This window comes from Ailuropoda melanoleuca, chromosome 12, assembly GCF_002007445.2.
Source record: "Ailuropoda melanoleuca isolate Jingjing chromosome 12, ASM200744v2, whole genome shotgun sequence".
Lineage (NCBI taxonomy): Eukaryota > Metazoa > Chordata > Mammalia > Carnivora > Ursidae > Ailuropoda > Ailuropoda melanoleuca.
Window position 1 is genome coordinate 9,295,585 of NC_048229.1, and position 16,902 is coordinate 9,312,486.

At 40.5% G+C, this 16,902-nt stretch overlaps 1 protein-coding gene across 7 annotated transcripts in view; it reads right to left on the reverse strand.

The window, feature by feature from the left end:
- The window catches only part of HECTD4 (HECT domain E3 ubiquitin protein ligase 4), a 187,781-nt gene that overhangs the window by 81,520 nt on the left and 89,359 nt on the right, over positions 1 to 16,902 (reverse strand). For 5 of the 7 annotated variants that reach the window (XM_034638584.1, XM_034638581.1, XM_034638582.1 and 2 more), the window contains exons 11-21: positions 16,206 to 16,346; positions 11,797 to 12,029; positions 11,270 to 11,415; positions 9,834 to 9,904; positions 9,100 to 9,205; positions 8,382 to 8,502; positions 7,572 to 7,700; positions 5,530 to 5,654; positions 3,902 to 4,055; positions 3,325 to 3,425; positions 1,467 to 1,665 (exon numbers count right to left, since the gene is read on the reverse strand). In XM_034638584.1, coding sequence (XP_034494475.1) covers positions 1,467 to 1,665; positions 3,325 to 3,425; positions 3,902 to 4,055; positions 5,530 to 5,654; positions 7,572 to 7,700; positions 8,382 to 8,502; positions 9,100 to 9,205; positions 9,834 to 9,904; positions 11,270 to 11,415; positions 11,797 to 12,029; positions 16,206 to 16,346 — 1,526 coding nt within the window. The remainder of the gene's footprint in view (positions 1 to 1,466; positions 1,666 to 3,324; positions 3,426 to 3,901; positions 4,056 to 5,529; positions 5,655 to 7,571; positions 7,701 to 8,381; positions 8,503 to 9,099; positions 9,206 to 9,833; positions 9,905 to 11,269; positions 11,416 to 11,796; positions 12,030 to 16,205; positions 16,347 to 16,902) is intronic. The other 2 variants (XM_034638583.1, XM_034638580.1) reach the window with 1 other exon arrangement.

Consider the following 16,902-nt stretch of genomic DNA (forward strand, 5'->3'; position numbering starts at 1 on the left):
CATTTAGAGGTCATTTGGCATTCAAATGCTTCCACTGGAAGAATGAGGCTCTGGGTTCTGTAAATACCAAATCTGTCTTCGAACATGTACGCTGACCACCTCTGACTACACAAGAGAGCTCAGTGTGGATCCAGAAGCGACGCTTCTAACCTTTGACATGTATCATGGTGTGCCCTCTTACCCTGTTGGACCTGTTGCTGACACCAACCAGGGACCACTGGAAAAGTAAATGTTATTTCATCTGTGGAGTACATCTCCCTGTGCCTCCACACTGAACACTGATGCCCACTGCAGGTGCTGACTAGCACACGTCAGAAGATGCAAATTACTGGCTTTTAAAGGAAAAACAAAATGATACTGACTGATTTGCCTACCTATCCATTTCTATTTTAGACAGTCATAGCACTTTAATGTAGGAAATGGGGGTAGCTGATGACAGGAGCTACGAAGTGGGGCAGGCTGATGGCAGATTTTTTTCTCTGAAAGGCCTACCAAAGACCATTTTCTGAATTCTCTTGCCTCCAGCTAAAGTGAGTTTTGGAGGCAAAACTTAAACCCCTCTGGACATCTGGGAGTCTTCACTATCCTAAAAGATGATGGGAAAGAGGATTCTATAATTTGGTCAGTGATGTGTTTTCACAATCTCCGAGTATACACTGTTAAGAAGGCCTTTATTTTTCATCTACAAATCTCCCCCAATGGGATTTAAGATCTTTGCCCTTACATAGTTCACAGAGGAGAGACAGATAGCTAACAATCTACATGAAAATAGTCCTGTATGTGTACAAAGCTATGGGATAATCCTTCGGCTGTACTTGTAGGTTATGTATCACAAGTTCATCCACCTTTCCTCCTAAGTTCAACATGGCAGTCTGCAATGCAACAATATAAACAGAAAAAAAATATTACAACCCCTCAAATGTTTCCTTTCCCTTAAAATTGTTAAGCCACTCACTAGGTTGGAAACTACTCTTCCTCAAAATCTACACCGGCCCAGGGGTTCTGACAACAAAGAAAAAATAACTTAAATAAAACAGATCCTAGCACATTTGAAACTCTTCTAAAAGGCCACCTTCTCCCAAAGAATACATGAGAAGTCCCAGAACTGGGCAGTAAGACCTTTCTAGATGAATGGACATCGCCTGTCTACAAGAATTCCAACCACAGAAGGCAGGCAACAGGTAAGCAGTAAGGAAAATTTCCTCTGACTCAGATCTAAACTTTTGAAAAGCTACAAAAGTACACTTTCAACATGTCATGAAAACACAGTTCTTAGAACACAGACGTGCTGATTCTTTAATTCCCCAACCACTACCCTTTCAAGGCATATCTTAAGGATGCTCTCCAAAGAGACATCTGCAGACAGAAAAAAGTCAAGAATGGTGATCAGGAGCAAAGAAAAATAAGAAGCATCTAAGAAATCAGCTTATCGGAGGTGGAGCCAATACTAAGCCAGTCTTGCTTACTTTGTCATAGTCATATTGGGAAGAGCATCTGCTATCAAATCTAAGGTACAGGCAGCGAGCTCCTGGGATGTGGACCGTTTCTTTAAATTTATAGTTGTCTCTGACAGGGTGGACTGTTTCCACAGTCTTTCCAGCAGCCCACGGAGCAGGAATCTTTAAACCAGTGAGAAAGCCAGGCTCTTCCTTCTCTTCCAGCATCCTAAAACCAGACAAAGAGAAAGCGATTTAGCTTAGCAGCAAGGAGAGGAAAAAGGAGACGTACACATAGTAAAATGTAAAAGGTTTAGAAATTTTGCTTTCCTTTCCCACATCCTCACGGCTTTTAAATGCTAGGTATCAGTGGCGATCAGAAACATTTTAAAAATGCCTATATTTACTGCTCTTCTTTGTTGTTGTTGTTAGACAGTGTATTTGCATTTTTTCCCTCTCTTTTCAAGAGGAAAGCCCAATTCATATCCAGGAAAGGACCTCACCAACTCTCATTTCAAGTTACTCAGGAAAAAAAAAAAAAAAGGATGCTACAAAGGACCCTTAAGACTGGTCACTTTCCAAATCCCACAGGATTAGTATCCTGCCCTATCAAGGTCGCTTTCGTTGATACCTAAGTGTCAATTGTTGAAAATTCCACGAGTCTACGTGATTACTTTTTACTCTAATTTTTACTAAAGAAAAGTGCCTTCAAAGTCCTCTTATCTACTGTAATTAATCTCTCAAGGACTTCACAGCCCAAAGCTGTGGCATACAAACTCCTACAACTCCTACAACTCCTACAACCAACACTTAGCTGTTGTGGCATGAACTCTCTTCTTTCAGCTCTGCCCCAGCCAATATGGTGATCACTTAGCCAAATGTGGCCATTTAAACTGAATCTGAATTAAATACAATTGAAAATTCAGTTTCTAGATCACATCAGCCACACTGATGGTCATCAGTAATAGCATGTGGCTATGGCTGATGGTACTGGACACACAGTTCCAGAGTTTCATCACTGCACAAAGCTCAGCTGCAGAGCACCCTGTTCTAGAGAAACGCAAGAAGTTCCCTTCTGATCGGTTTTTAAAGACAATTTTAATAAGATATAATTAACGTGTAATAAACTGCACATATTTAAAACATACAACTTGGTAAGTTTGGACATAGGTATATATTCGTGAAGTTTCCTCCTCCTTCTTGGTAATCCAGGCAATCACTTTTTGTTTTCTATCACAAGAAATTAGCTTATATCTTCTAGAGTTTCATATATATGGGATCACACAATATGTACTTTTGGGGGGGGATCTGGCCTCTTTCACTCAGTGTAAGGATTCTAGATTCACCCATGTTGTTGCGTATATCAACTGCCCACTCCCTTTTACTGTGGGGTAGGACTCCATCATTAGAATATACTGCAATTCGTTTATCCATTCACCTGTCGGTAGATATTTGGGTTGTTACTCGTCTTGGGCGACTCTAAGGCTGTTACGAGCCTTCACATACAAGTCTCTATCAGAACCTATGGTTTCTTCTTTCTTGTGTAAATACCCAGAAGTGGAGTAGCTAGGTCGTGTGGTAGATGTATGTTTAACTTTTTAAGAAACTCTCCAACTACTTGCCAGACTCGTAATATTTTACATCTCCATCCTTGGTATATGAGAATTTGTCAATCTTTAATCTCTTGATCTGCGGGGAATTTACTCTAACCTGGTCCTATAAATCTACAAAGCAATTCTATAATTATCTGTAAAACGTTGACCCTAGAGTCTCTTTCTTTTTCCAGTTACATAATCCTTGCTAAAAAATCAGTGCTGTAAAAGGAGAACTAGGCTTTCACCAGAAGAAAACAAGGCAGGGGTTCCTGCAAGGAAGCAGCATCTTTCACCTCTCATCGGGGAACAGCCTGCCCTTCTGGTCTGATGCACCACATGGGGAACAGCCCACCTCGGCAAAAACTGGACACTGGGTTTTAAGCAGCAAAGCCGTCTGAAACACAAAACCATCATCATGTCTTAAAGTGCTTACTGTCAGGTATCTGGATGGTACGAGAGCCAAATTTAGAATTCTCACTTAAGTCATCTTTTTACAATCCTCGTCTGCCCTCCTTCACGAAGAAATGCTTTGCTACTTAGACCACTTAACACCATTTTATTTAACGCCGGAATGGCACGTATCCTTTCTATTAGTCACCAATAGCCAGCAAGGACTCCGGAGACTGAACATAATGGTAGGATCTCAGTAGCACTGTGGATTAGCATTTTTACAGCTGCCTGGCAATCCACACTTGCTGTAAGATTGCAGTAAGTCATTTAGTCAAACAGATATGTTTTCCCGTGTTATTTTTATGACATGCTATTTTTCTTCATTCCATTGTTATTTCCCTTGGCTTCTGACAGACACGGTTAGTTTGCTCGGCTGGCCGAAGAGCAGAGCAGCTCACTTTGGCACCCCGAGGATCGCACCTGACTGGTGTAGAGGACCAGCTGCACGAGCTGAGGCATCAGGGCGTCGGCCATGGTCAGGGTCTGTAAATTTGGATGCATCAGCGAAGTCAGTAACACTGGAAGAAGGTGACCAAGCATAGTAGCCTTAGTAACTTGTTCCAAGCCTTTTAACCTATAAAAAGTTCAAGAAAACACATAGCTTAAGCAATTCCTAATCACGGGAAGAAGCAGCCATCATCTTCATCCAACAACTTCTCTTAAACTGCACTTCCTTGAGTGGCTTGAGCACTTACAGCTATGGCAATTCAGTCCACAAATTTCCCACCTTCTACCACTGAGGGAGAGGACAGACATGTAGTAATGGGTTTCACCTTCAACCTGTGGTTTTGCTAAAAAAAAAAGTTTGCCCGGTGCATTTCATAGCACCTCTGAAGTACTTTATAAATGGCTTCTAAAATACAAATGGCTATTCTAGGTAGTTCCCATGTACAAAGTTCCCCTGGCTCTGGCGTCGTAGGGGCCTGTGCTGTGCAGAGCCTCTGGCAGGGAGAAAGTAACTGGCTACAACCCAGGTTTTTAATTTGTTTTTAAAACACATTACACTCTCCCCTTTTTATTGAGATATAATTGAAATATAAGGCTGTATAAATTTTAGGTATACAACATAATTATTTGACATATGTATATACTGTAAAATGATTACCTAAAATCACATTCTTAATATCCCAATCCTCTGGAAGAAGAATTAAGATATGTGACTCACCCAAAGAAAGATGTGGGTTATGTAAATTCTCCGAGGCTACTTAGGATACTGGGATTGGAACAAGAAACAGGCCTCACATCTCTCAGGCTCTCAGACTGTCCCTCCTCCCCAGGACAAATCTGCACTGTGTGCCAGCAGTGGGCTCCATGTGTCTTAACAAGCCCCAGTGCAATGTCTATCTGGGCTATACTGTCCCCAATTCCAGCCTGGCCACCTACTCTCTGGGAATGGGCAAGAAACAGGGACATGGGGACAGATGGGGCCACAGGAGGAAAAATTACACTGCAGGGTTGTTTTGGATCAGCCTCTCTAACATTAAAATCATCAATAAGCACAGATGTAAGAGCAAAACACAGCCGAAATTTTAAAGAGGAGGACTAAGAGCGAGCTTTATTACTGGGAAAGAAAAGATTACCCTCTATGTAGGTCGCTCCTGTACTTGCAGTAAAATTACAGTAAAATCTTAAGACATCACGTCAGCATCATCTTTCGCAGGGGAGTTAATTTTCCGTATTACTAAGTCATCTCTGCCTCTCTAAAGTCCTTATCATGAGGGAACCCAGTGCACACGGTGCTGAGCCAGATAATTGAAGGAAAGGCCGGGCTGGGAGCGACGTTGGTGGCAGACCCAAATGTCAGCGATGAGGCTGTGCGCCACAACCTCGCTGCCCCTTTAGACCGTGGCTGTTAGCCCAATCTCACCAAAAAGCACCATTAAAGAGTTCAATTGCACTTGGCATTGAAACACTTGCCGTTTCAACTTATTCTCACAAAAATCCCTCTACAGTAAATGAACACTTGATGTTCTAAAAGAGTTTGCTTTCATAAGCAAATTCTGCTTCCTGAAGGGCAGCAGGTCACAGCTCCCGAGCCAGTTCCTCACCTCTGCTCACGGTCAGCTAGGTCACTGTTTATGAGGGCAGTTGTGACCTGCTGTAGCATTTCCAACACTTCATCACATCCAGTCAGGATTTGGGTGGCAAGAGCCAAAATACTGACCTTTAGCTCCTAGGTAGAAAATATCATAATATTATTTTTAAGCTTTGTGATGAGTGTACACTCACAATGACAACATGAAATGATGTATTTAAGGATGCATTTCCAAATTAAATAATGAGGTGGCCAGAATACGCCCAAAGCAGTAAGTTCCGCTAGGATGGCAAGTAGCAATTTGATTTGGGAGGCTAAGGTCTGGAGTGCTGACAGAAATACGCAGTATTTCACGGGGAGCACACGGAGTCCCTGGGAGAAAAGGCATTTCTCCCATCCCCTCCAGCATAAGAGAGCTCCCGGTGGCCAGCCCAGAAACTGTCCAGGTGGAAGATTGCCTTGGGTGGTATGAGGATAGCTAAAGAGAAAAACAGAACAGTAAAAGGCGCATGTATAGGCGGTGAATAAAATGAGACAAAACACAACATTCTGAAACAGTACAAGTGACCTTTTTACGTAATGTTTTAAACCACTACACTTGAAAGCAGGCAAGTTAAAAATTCAGTTAAAGTAGCAGGCAGTTACAGGCTATCAAACATTAAAAATAACTATGAGAGACTTCGTGGGCATACAAATACTAAATAATGTGTTAAGAAGTACTAGTTAAAAATCATAGAAATATTAAGTTTACAATTATTTTCTAGTTAAAAAAATGTGACCAACCTAACCCTTTAGGTGAAAACTGGGTTTTTTAATTTTTCTCAGAAACACTGGACAACTCAGCCTCTTCTGCGTTTACCACGGGTAATTCTCTCCCTGGGCTAATGAAGAACATACGGAATTTAGCCTTTCAAAGCGAAAACACTGGTTTACATTATTGGACTTTGCTGGGGCCTTTCTTGGAAATTATTAAAATGTTTTTATCATTAAGAGAAAAGGAATTCTGAACTGACAGGCTAAACCACGGTTTAAGTCACACAGATCCTATCAGCTGCTGTGTGTTAACTGCGGCCCTGCGTGGGCATTTGCTGTGCCTCCTCTCTGACCCTCACAGAGCCTTACAAGGGAGACCTACTGCCCCTTTGCACAGATTAGGAAACTAAGGCAAGAGAAGTTAACCAATAGTATCAGCAGTTGAAATGATTAATTCATGCATTTTTGCCTGTTTAAAAATTGACTCTATAATAAGATCAACTCATAAACAGGAACTAGCGAGTGTATGGGTCTCACAGTATGCATGTGTAAAGGAGTAAGAAGTGGGCAACTATAACGGCGTTTAGCTTTCTGGCTTCCTTGGTTAATTTTTCAGTGTGTATTAGTGAACATTTTCAAGAAGAATCAAGTTCTTATTGACTTCTCTAATTCTCTCACAAAGAAGAAATTCTGAAGAACAATGCAAATAACAGCCTCCAGCATCTGTCAAAATTATAACATCACTGCTATAAAAAAAGTCTTTGGATTGCTATAAATTGCCATGTGGGAACCAATTATTGAGTTTACACAGAAGCTATCTTAAAAATAATTACAGAGAATGAAATAAACTGTAGGTTTAGAAATTATTCAGTATAAAGGTTGTGAGAAAATTATCACCTTTTTGAAGTTATTTAAATCAAGGGAGTATCATACCAGCCACAATGTCAAAATTATTTCAAATGTTATGCACCCAGATTTATTTTATCTATACATACATAAATTTCAGATGTGTAGATCACTTGTAAGTGCCATATTTTACAGTTCTTTTAAAAAGATGAAAATAAACAAGGCACAAAAAGATTGACAGGAGCACATGGATGACACACTATGATAGTGTCACAAATATGGTAACCACTGTGCAATGACATAAAAACCTATGAAATGAGTGACCTAATATTACCTCTCACAAAAATATAAGCCACATGGTGAAATCTGACATCGTAATACACAGAGATTTAGCCAATTAAGCTGTGCTTTACACACTGGGTAGAAAGCATCGTTAGAAGAAAGCTTGGTGTTTACCTGTACCTTCAATGTCTCTCCCTGCAAGGAGCTGTCACTGTCATCATTCTCATCAGGTTTAATCAAAATAGTGTTACTGAGAAGGTGGTTCTGAACTGCCATCAGATAGCGCAGGCAGGAGGACGCAGCCTTTAATACAAATAAGGGCATTTAGATGACCTACACCCTACTGAGAGAAGAGGTCATGTAATCCTTATGTGTTTATAAGATTGTGACAAGGGAAGCAAAAGAGAAAGTACAGAAAACAGACCAGGTTAGTTTATCAGGTGACTTATTTCCGCATGACTTTTGATAAAACGTCATTTGACACATTTACTGTAACTTTGTGCCTTCTGCTACAGAATTCACACTAGTCACACAGATACTTACTTGAATTTTTCCCTCTTAATAATTCTTCTTCTCACCCTCTTTCCTCTCATGCTTCTCCACTAGAGAAGAGTCTACCCAAACCCATAAGAGAATTTGTTTCTTTCCAATCTGTGTAACCGTGATGCTTTAAAAAACAATGCCACATTAAAAATTAACAGGAGGGGAAATCCTATTTTAAACAAAACAAAAACATCCAAACTCAAACAATTTACTGCATCAAGACATTTAAGCAGGAGAAATAAAGTCTTTAGAGAAAGTATTCCAAGTGGATTCGTTCAGTTCTGTATTTCCAGGAAAACAGTCACCCACTGAACTTCATCAACTATGGCTGCCTTGGAGGGCGTGTGTTACGACAGTGTGTACATACACACCCCAATACAGTAACATGAAAACGGGGACATGTGATATAATTCTGCCTTCATTAAACACATTTTTACTTACAGGCACAGTCGAAAGGAGTTTTTGAAAATCCTCTTTAGAGACAGTTTGGCACTTGGTGATTAAGATACAGGATTCCCGTACAACGATCTTCAGAATGTAGTGTAAAAGTTCATCATTTAGTCTTTAAAATGCAGGAAAAATGTAACAATAAGATACTGATGGTTTAATAATAAAAGGATAAATTGTATACAATTGGTATAAGATGACAAATAGAAGAAACAAAATTACTGGCTCTGTAAGTAAATCATCTTACTCAGTAATGATGCTAACAACTAGGCGAAATGTCTAAATCAAACTTACAGAAACAATATGGTACCCAAGCACCCGGTCCGAGTATTTTATAAACAGCAAAGAAAACCAATACCTTCCTCCCCTTCCTAGCTCTCTCCACACCCTTACCCTCTCTCACAGCCCAACGATTTGGATGGCACCCTCCACCAGGATGTTTAAATAAGCCCCATCTCTTATTTCCACTAAGAATCTTTCTTTCTGCAGGCCTAAGTTCCTCTGGTGATAAAACTGGAAAACGCTATCCTCGCTTTCTTAGGGCAAGTGTGGGATTTATCATCTTTCAATTGATCTGTGATTTTGACTTAACATGCTAATTATCATATCAGATACTATAGGAGACTAAAGTTGATCAAACACATTTAAACGTAAATTAATTACTAGGAAAAACACAGAGAGGGTGAGCAGTCAACAGCATAACTGGTGTCACCTGTAATGCTCGTCCTCCTCGCTGCCAAATCGGTTGTTCTGAAGCTGTTCAGCTAAATTGGTTAGAATCACATCCCGCAGCTGGGAGAGGCCGCTGTTTCTCTCGCCTGACACAGAACAAAGCTCCGTAAATGACCCTGGTGATTACACTTAGAAAACTGAGGCTATTAAAGCAAGTTTTGAAAGGAGCAGACTGTTGACAATCGAGGGGCTCCAGGCACATGTACTCACACAAACAGCAGCAGCAAAAACATCACAACCAGACTTTTTTAAATCGGTACATCCTGATCTAAGTGTAATTCATCTCTTCATATGTCATGAAGTGTGATTTCTAATTCCTTAAATTAACGTTGCTTAGAAGTGCAGAGTGTCTTTGGCAGGGTGAACTTCATTGTATTTGTTGTTTAGTCCAACTTTAAAAGTTGGGTGTTGGAGGAAACAAACTGACTTAGCAATCCCCTAGAAGTCATTATCTTTCACGTGCATTAAACATGTACCATCAGGCACCTTCTGCTAAGCGGTGCGGATAGAAAAAGGTTTATAAAGCTTGAAGATACATAGAACACAGTTTCTGCTCTCGGTCCAGTTGGAATCATTGGCGTATGTGCAGACATATTTTAGAAAGGATACTAACGAGTATGAAGAAAAGAAATATCTACTATCTTAATATCCAGCGGTTTCCTTAGGGACAAAAAAGGGATGGTTGTTTAAGGAGAATTCAGGGATGATTCTCACCTTCTGTTAAGACCAGCTTCAGTAAGTTATTGATTTCCGTTTCACCGGGGTACAAGATATTTAAACCAGAGCTGAAAGGACACAAAAGTCAAAAAGTTTTTCAACAAATGTTCTAGAAAATCCAAATTCTAAATGTTTTAATTTGCATTTATATTAAAGACGGCAGTGTGACTGCATAAAACTCTGAGGGCAGTTTCATCACTAACGAAGGGGCTGAACCTAAATTCACTGTCACGATATAGCCCGTTCACCTCCCTGAGAAACAGGCTCTCTCTCCTTCACGTCTACGAGTTACCAAAGTAAGATCTTGTCTGAGGCTGGATACAGAACTGGTTAAATAGAACTGAGCTATAAAAAGTCAATGTAGCTGAGCCAGGTATACATCCAGATTGTGACCAAAAGCGCATTTGAGAAGCGGAATTTCTAAATCTCAGCTTCTCCAAAAGGGCAAAATGAAAAGCATTGCAAGTAGTGTCAGAATTGTTATTCCTTTTTTTTTTTTAATGAGGTTTGACATACAATAAAGTGCACATTTTTCAAGTGTACATATGACAAGTTTGACATATGCATAGACCCATGAAACCATCACCACAATCAAGGGAGTGAAGTACCCATTACCCCCAGAAGTTTCCTCATGACTCCAGATTTAAATTATTGCCTTAATACTTAATACAGAAAGAGACACAAAGCATAATCGATTATACAAGGGCAAAAAAAAAAAAAAACCCCTCCCTCTCTGCTTACTCCCATCATACAGTTCTTCCAGACCAAGCATTCAGTTCTCTCTTGGTCACTAAATTATACTTGGTCATATTAAGGCTATATTCACGGATAAAAGTTCATGCACTCAAAAAAAAAAAAGATGAAGTCATAATAAACAGAAAGTGGCCATAAATTCTGCTATCTTCTCTAACAAGGTTTTAAATAGAATTTAAAAGGTTAACATTTTTGAGCACTTTGCATCAGGTTTTACCTTATTAAAATCTCACAAACCCTTAAAAGTAGGTGTTATTTTTATGCCCACTTTACAGCTGAGGAAGTGGAAGCCTTGAACCGAGCTAGTAAGTGGCAGAGCAAAGACTAGAACCCAGGTCTGTTGGCTGCCCAAACCCGCTTCTTGGCCACCTTGCCATACACTCTTCCCAAATGACAGGAACATCCACTTGCAAACCATCAAAATATCCTCTCAATGGTTTATGTTTTTTTCCTTCTTTTAAAATCCAAAAGGCAAGCTGAGGAACATAGTTACACACGTGGCTTGGGTCCTCTGGAAGTGGGACCACAAGCCCTCTCCAGTTAAATTATTCCCTATGCATGAGTTCCTGACTACTGGATGGGGTAAGAGACTTCCATGCTACCGAACTGCAGGAAAGATTATAATGCAGCACAGGAGAAGCATTTTGCAAAAACCATGAAGAAAATCACTTGCCAATTACCTGATGGCAAGACATACTTCCTTCTGAATTTCAGGACAAATCTGATCTTTTGGTGCCATCAACAACTGCCAAAGCAGCAATCCAGACCGTCGAATGATGTCGCGATTCCTTTCAGTTTGTGGGCTGAAGAAAAACTTAAATACCACCTACGGAAACATAAGGGGTATATCTAAAAATGCTAATTCTACTAGGGATAAAATTATCCCTATGAATCATAAAAAGCACATAGTAGATATTCCTATGAACAGATATCCAGGTGGATTTTTAACCACAATCTTCTCTATTGTGTAATGGTATACTTATAAATATTTTATATATATTAATTGCAATGAGCTACCTACAGCAATACTCCATTAACTGTAATGCAATGAATATGATTACAATTCTAATTACAGGATTAAAATGTGGTTAACATATAAGACAAGAATGTTATTAAACTTTTCTTCTGGTAGAAATTAGCTGGCTGAAACCAAGTTCTGGGTTTCTTTTTCTCTATCATTTTACTTCTGTCAAAACAGTGCATTTACCTGAAAGACAACGAGAATACAGCGTATAATACAGGTATCTCCGTTAACCATGGCCTTCTCCATAATGTCACAGATACTGCTAAGATGGTGTGCCTCAATTGGATGCTGCTTGCCCAAGACACTTGTGATTGGAAGATTGGGGTTGGTGGCAAGAAGATTGAGTTGGTGTATGCACATCGCACCAACGTGGTGCAATAATTGGTTTATAACCTCATTTGTGGTTATAGCCTCTTCTAAAAAATGAAAAAAGAAACTCAGTGAGGAAAGACATCTCCACGGGTGGCGCCCAAGGAACAGAACTCTGGTTTACAAAATTACATGCACACTAGGACAGAATATCTAGGCTCCCATCTCTTCCAGCACTTCTGGAGAATCCTTTTCCCTGCCACAGAAAGCCATGGTAAAAATGAACACACTAGGGAATTCCCATTTTTAAAGAGCATAAGTAATCACTGAGAGAGCCCTTTCTCTATGCTGGACAATGGGCTAAATGCTTTACATGCATTACCTTAGAACTCTGCTATAAACTTAGACTATTTTAGCCCTGTTTTGTAGAGGGGTAAATCAATGTCAGAGCGGTCAAGTAACTCACCCTAGGTCACACAGCTACTAAGTGTAGAGCTGGGATCTGCATTCAGGCCGATTCCACTCAGAGCCCATGCTGGAATCAGTCTAGTAAATTCTATGGCTCCTCTATGATAGAACACCACCCCCACCGCATCCCCACCCCCAGGTCCACAAATATCTCCTCCCACAGTACCTCACCATTTTTATCTCATTTAGTCACCGCAACCTAGAGAGCCATCAGTTCAACCCTGAGGGTTCACAAGCATCCTCTTACATAATAATAAACACCCCATGGATGGTCATGGCCATTCAGGGGATGGAGGTGAAAATAATTTAAATAGGCAAAATGAAAAACAAAACAAAACAAAACAAAAAAGAAAAAAGAAAACCAACAAAAAAAACGAAAACCTGCTTTTCCCCTTAAGCCAGCTGAAATGAACTGCGTCAAAGAACAGGAAAGCAGGCAGTGTGGGAGAGGTGGGCCTGGGTAGGGGGGAACTTGGAGCTGCAAAAACAACTGTGGGCACTGGGAGCTATGAGGAAAGGACCCAAGGAAAACCAAAGAGAAGGTAAACTTGGCCAAATCTGAACTTTTCAATTGTATGTTAACTGGAGGGCCAGGCTGGGTTCCATGCTCTTCTGTGTCTTGAGTCCTTGCTTTTACAACAGAATTCAGATTGGTACTATTCGTCCTCACCAAAGACTTTCTGAAAGTTAGGCTCTGGGACCGACCCAAATAAATGAGGTCTTGGATTTTTATTCCGAGTTAGATGGGAAGCCAGTGGAGGAGTCTGAGCAGAGGAGGGACAGACCTGACCACGGAGACTATAGAAGACTCTGGTTGCTGTGCAGAAATGTGCTCAGGGGGCGGAGAAGGGCAACCGTGGAGGGAGTAGGAAGGAAGACCAGGGAGCTGGCCACTGTGATCACCTGCCGAAGCCACCGACACCTCGGTGAGAGTCGTAGCAGCACAGGTCGTGGGAAACGGCTGGACTAGGGATCAATCTTGAGGGTCGGAGCTGACAGGATTGGCTGATGTCCATTTGGATGTAAGATGTGAGAGAAAGAGAGTCCGAGAGACTCTAATTTTGTGGCTTAAGTGTATAAAGGAACTGTGATCCCTATACTAGCATACAGGGGATTCAGCGGGTATAGATCTGGAAAAGGGAAATACGGAGTTTGTTTTTGACAAGTTGAAGATGCCTATTAGATATCTGAGTAGAGGTGAATATAAAGTCTAGAGATTAAGCAAGAAGCTTGGAGAGAATTAGGGAGGCACTAATACATAGTCGACTTTTTTCTTCTTTTTGCCTTTTTAAAAAAAGATTATTTATTTGAGCGAGAGAGAGAGAGAGAAAGCATGTGGGGGAAGAAGGACAAGCAGACTCCCTGCTGAGCACAGAGCCCAACTCAGGGCTCTATCTCAGGACCAGAGATCATGACCTGAATCGAAACCAAGAGTCAGACGCCACTGCTGTGTTTTCATCCCCCAACAGCCTTATCAAGATAGAATTTAAGATAAAATTCACCTATTCTAAGTGCACAATTCAATGATTTTCAGTACGTCTGCACACATACCAAAATCGGGAATGAAAGTAGAGAAGTTACCACTGACCCTATAAAAATTATAAGGAAACAGTATGCGCAACTTCACACCAACAAATAAGAAAACTTAGATGAAATGCACAAATTTCTAGAAAGACACAAATTACCAAACTAACTCAAGAATAAAAATCTGATAACTGCATAGCCTCAAAGTATCACCTCCCACAAAACATTAATTACTGTGGTAATTAACATATGTCCACAAGATCTCTGATGCTTTTCCTTCCAGGAGGTGGAGCTTAATCCCCCCCTTCCCATAAGCATGGGCTTAATGACTGGCTTCTAGCTGGAAAGGGAAAAATAGGAACTTTGCAGTGAAGAAAGGTGGCATTTAAACCAAGTGATTTTTTTTTTTTTTTTTAAGATTTTAAGTAATCTCTACACTCAAGGTGGGGCTCAAACTTACAATTCCGACTGAGCAACTCCACCGACTGAGCCAGGCAGGTGCCCCAAACCAGGTGATCAATTTTAATAATAAATCATGTTGATATCACGTACCCTGTGATAGGATGTAATGAGAAAAGCACTTCACCTCTGCAGTATTCCTCCCTAAAATCTAAAACCTCAGTTCAAAATGAGAAAACATCAGGGGCCCCTGGGTGGCTCAGTCGGTTAAGCGTCTGCCTTTGGCTCAAGTCATGATTTCAGGGTCCTGGGATCAAGTCCCACGTTGGGCCTCCTGCTCAGTGGGGACCCTGCTTCTCCCTTTCCCTTTGCCCCTCCCCATTGCTCATGCTCTCTTTCAAATAAATAAAATCTAAAAAAAAAAAAAAAATGAGAAAACATCAGATGAACCCAAACTAAAGGACATTCTACAAAATAGCTGACCAGGATCCCCAAGAGTGTCCTTTTCTGCTCAAATTGGAAGACACTATCCACCTACGTCCGAGCTGAAGATTTATTTCTCCCACCATCTCAAATCTGCTGCTGAGCTGCTCTTTGCAGTCACTGGACTTTTCAAATCCAGAATTTCCAACTGGTTCTTTTTTCAAAAATTTATTTGTTGAAATTCTTTTTAAGTCATAGTCATCATACTTGCATCTTTTCAACAGGGTTTCCTTTAGATCTTTCTATACATATATATATATATATATAAAGGCTGCTTTAGTTTTCAACTGCTAACATCAGAGTTTTGCCTACAGTGTGTAGCTACTGACTTCTGTTTGAGCTGGTTTTTTTTTTTAATTGTTTCTACTTTAATTACTACTTTCTTTCATCTGTGTACTTTTATTTACTTATTTATTTTTATTTGTAAGCCTGTTTCCTAGGGATCATCTAATCTGAGTCAAAGGCTATGCTCCAATACCTTGAGCCGGTAAGTCTCCAAATCAGGTCACTCCCCTCTGGAAGCAAAGCTGCTGGTTTACATGATCTGTCCCACCCTGGTGGGATTATTGCACTGACCGAGCTTAATGTGGGAGACAGGAGCATCCTCAGCTAAGAGTACCACAGACTCCACTGTTTTTACCCAAAGTTCAATGGTTTTTAAGAATATTTGCTTTTCAATTTGGTGTATGCCTTTGGTCAGTTTCCAGAGCCTAGAAATAGTCGTTTTTGGTAATCACGTCCATTTTATCATTGCTTTATGGGGAGAGGATTTGCTCCTCCATATCACTATAGCTTACCTTAAAGCCACGAGATTTTAAATTAATAGTAACTTAAGAAATACATACATCCTTTATTGGTGATTCTAATATAAATAAGTCATCAATGCAAAACCATTACAATGGCAAATAATCCCATGGCAAGTACAAATAAAGAATCAGCTTTTGCACCAAAGTTCTGACAATTTTAGAGTGACATAACAGTTTCCTCTAAAAAAGTCTCAAATCCTCTGTTTATTTACATAGTTATTTATTTAATAACAAAACAAACCGGCAGGGCACCTGGGTGGCTCAGTAGGTTAAGCATCTGCCTTTGGCTCAGGTCATGATCCCAGGGTCCTGGGATCAAGCCCCATGTTAGGCTCCCTGCTCAACAGGGGAGTCTGTTTCTCCCTCTGCCCCTCCTCCTGCTCATGCTCTCTCTCAAATAAATAAATAAATAAATCTTTAAAAATAAATAAATAAATAAACAAACCAATCAGGCAACAAGGATGTTAGGTTTCAAGTTCAAAGAGGGAAAGCTGTTGACACATTTTGTTGCTTGGGCTATGCTACCACTTACTAACACTACTGTGCCCTCTCGTATTTCATGAGGGCAAAATCTATTCCCATAAGACCATGAGTGCATCTCACCTTTGGGCTCAGTGATGATGTGGCTGACTCCAAGTCTCTGACAGACGTAATGAAAGGCCTGGTTCCCTGGATTACACCACTGATCAATATAATCATTCGAACATGTCCACAGCATGTTGTTCACTGTATCATAACAGGCACCTGCGAAAAGAACACACTTTATTCAACTGCCGTGTCATCATCTGCCTGTACGCATAATCCTCTGAAGCCCTGCTCAAGAACGGAAGGGCGACTCTCTCTGCTGCTGACAACCCACATTTTTGTCCCATTTTTTTTTATCTGGCAAAGCATTAGATCGGGGCTCAGCAAAAAGGCAGGACTCAAATTCTACTTTGCTTAACTCCTGTGTGAGAATGGAATAGGTCTCATGGAATAGACAGTTCTTAGTAACTGACTTATTTTGTGACCCTTTTAAGTTCCAAAAGGGTTTAAGTGGCTTAAACCAAAACCCAGGTATTAACAGGAGTAGTGAACATTAACGCACAGTAAAAGCCTTAGTAACCAAGCCCAAAGCTTAAATATGAGCTTCCTAGGAGCCCAGGCAAAGAGAAAATCCAATATATTACATAGTGTTCATTTCCTAACAATAAGCAGCATACCAATGTAAACCTCTTCACAGCACGAACTTTGAGAAGAATTTGTTACGGGCCTCATCATACAACCTAGTGGACAGTATCTTCAATAGCAATTTATGCAG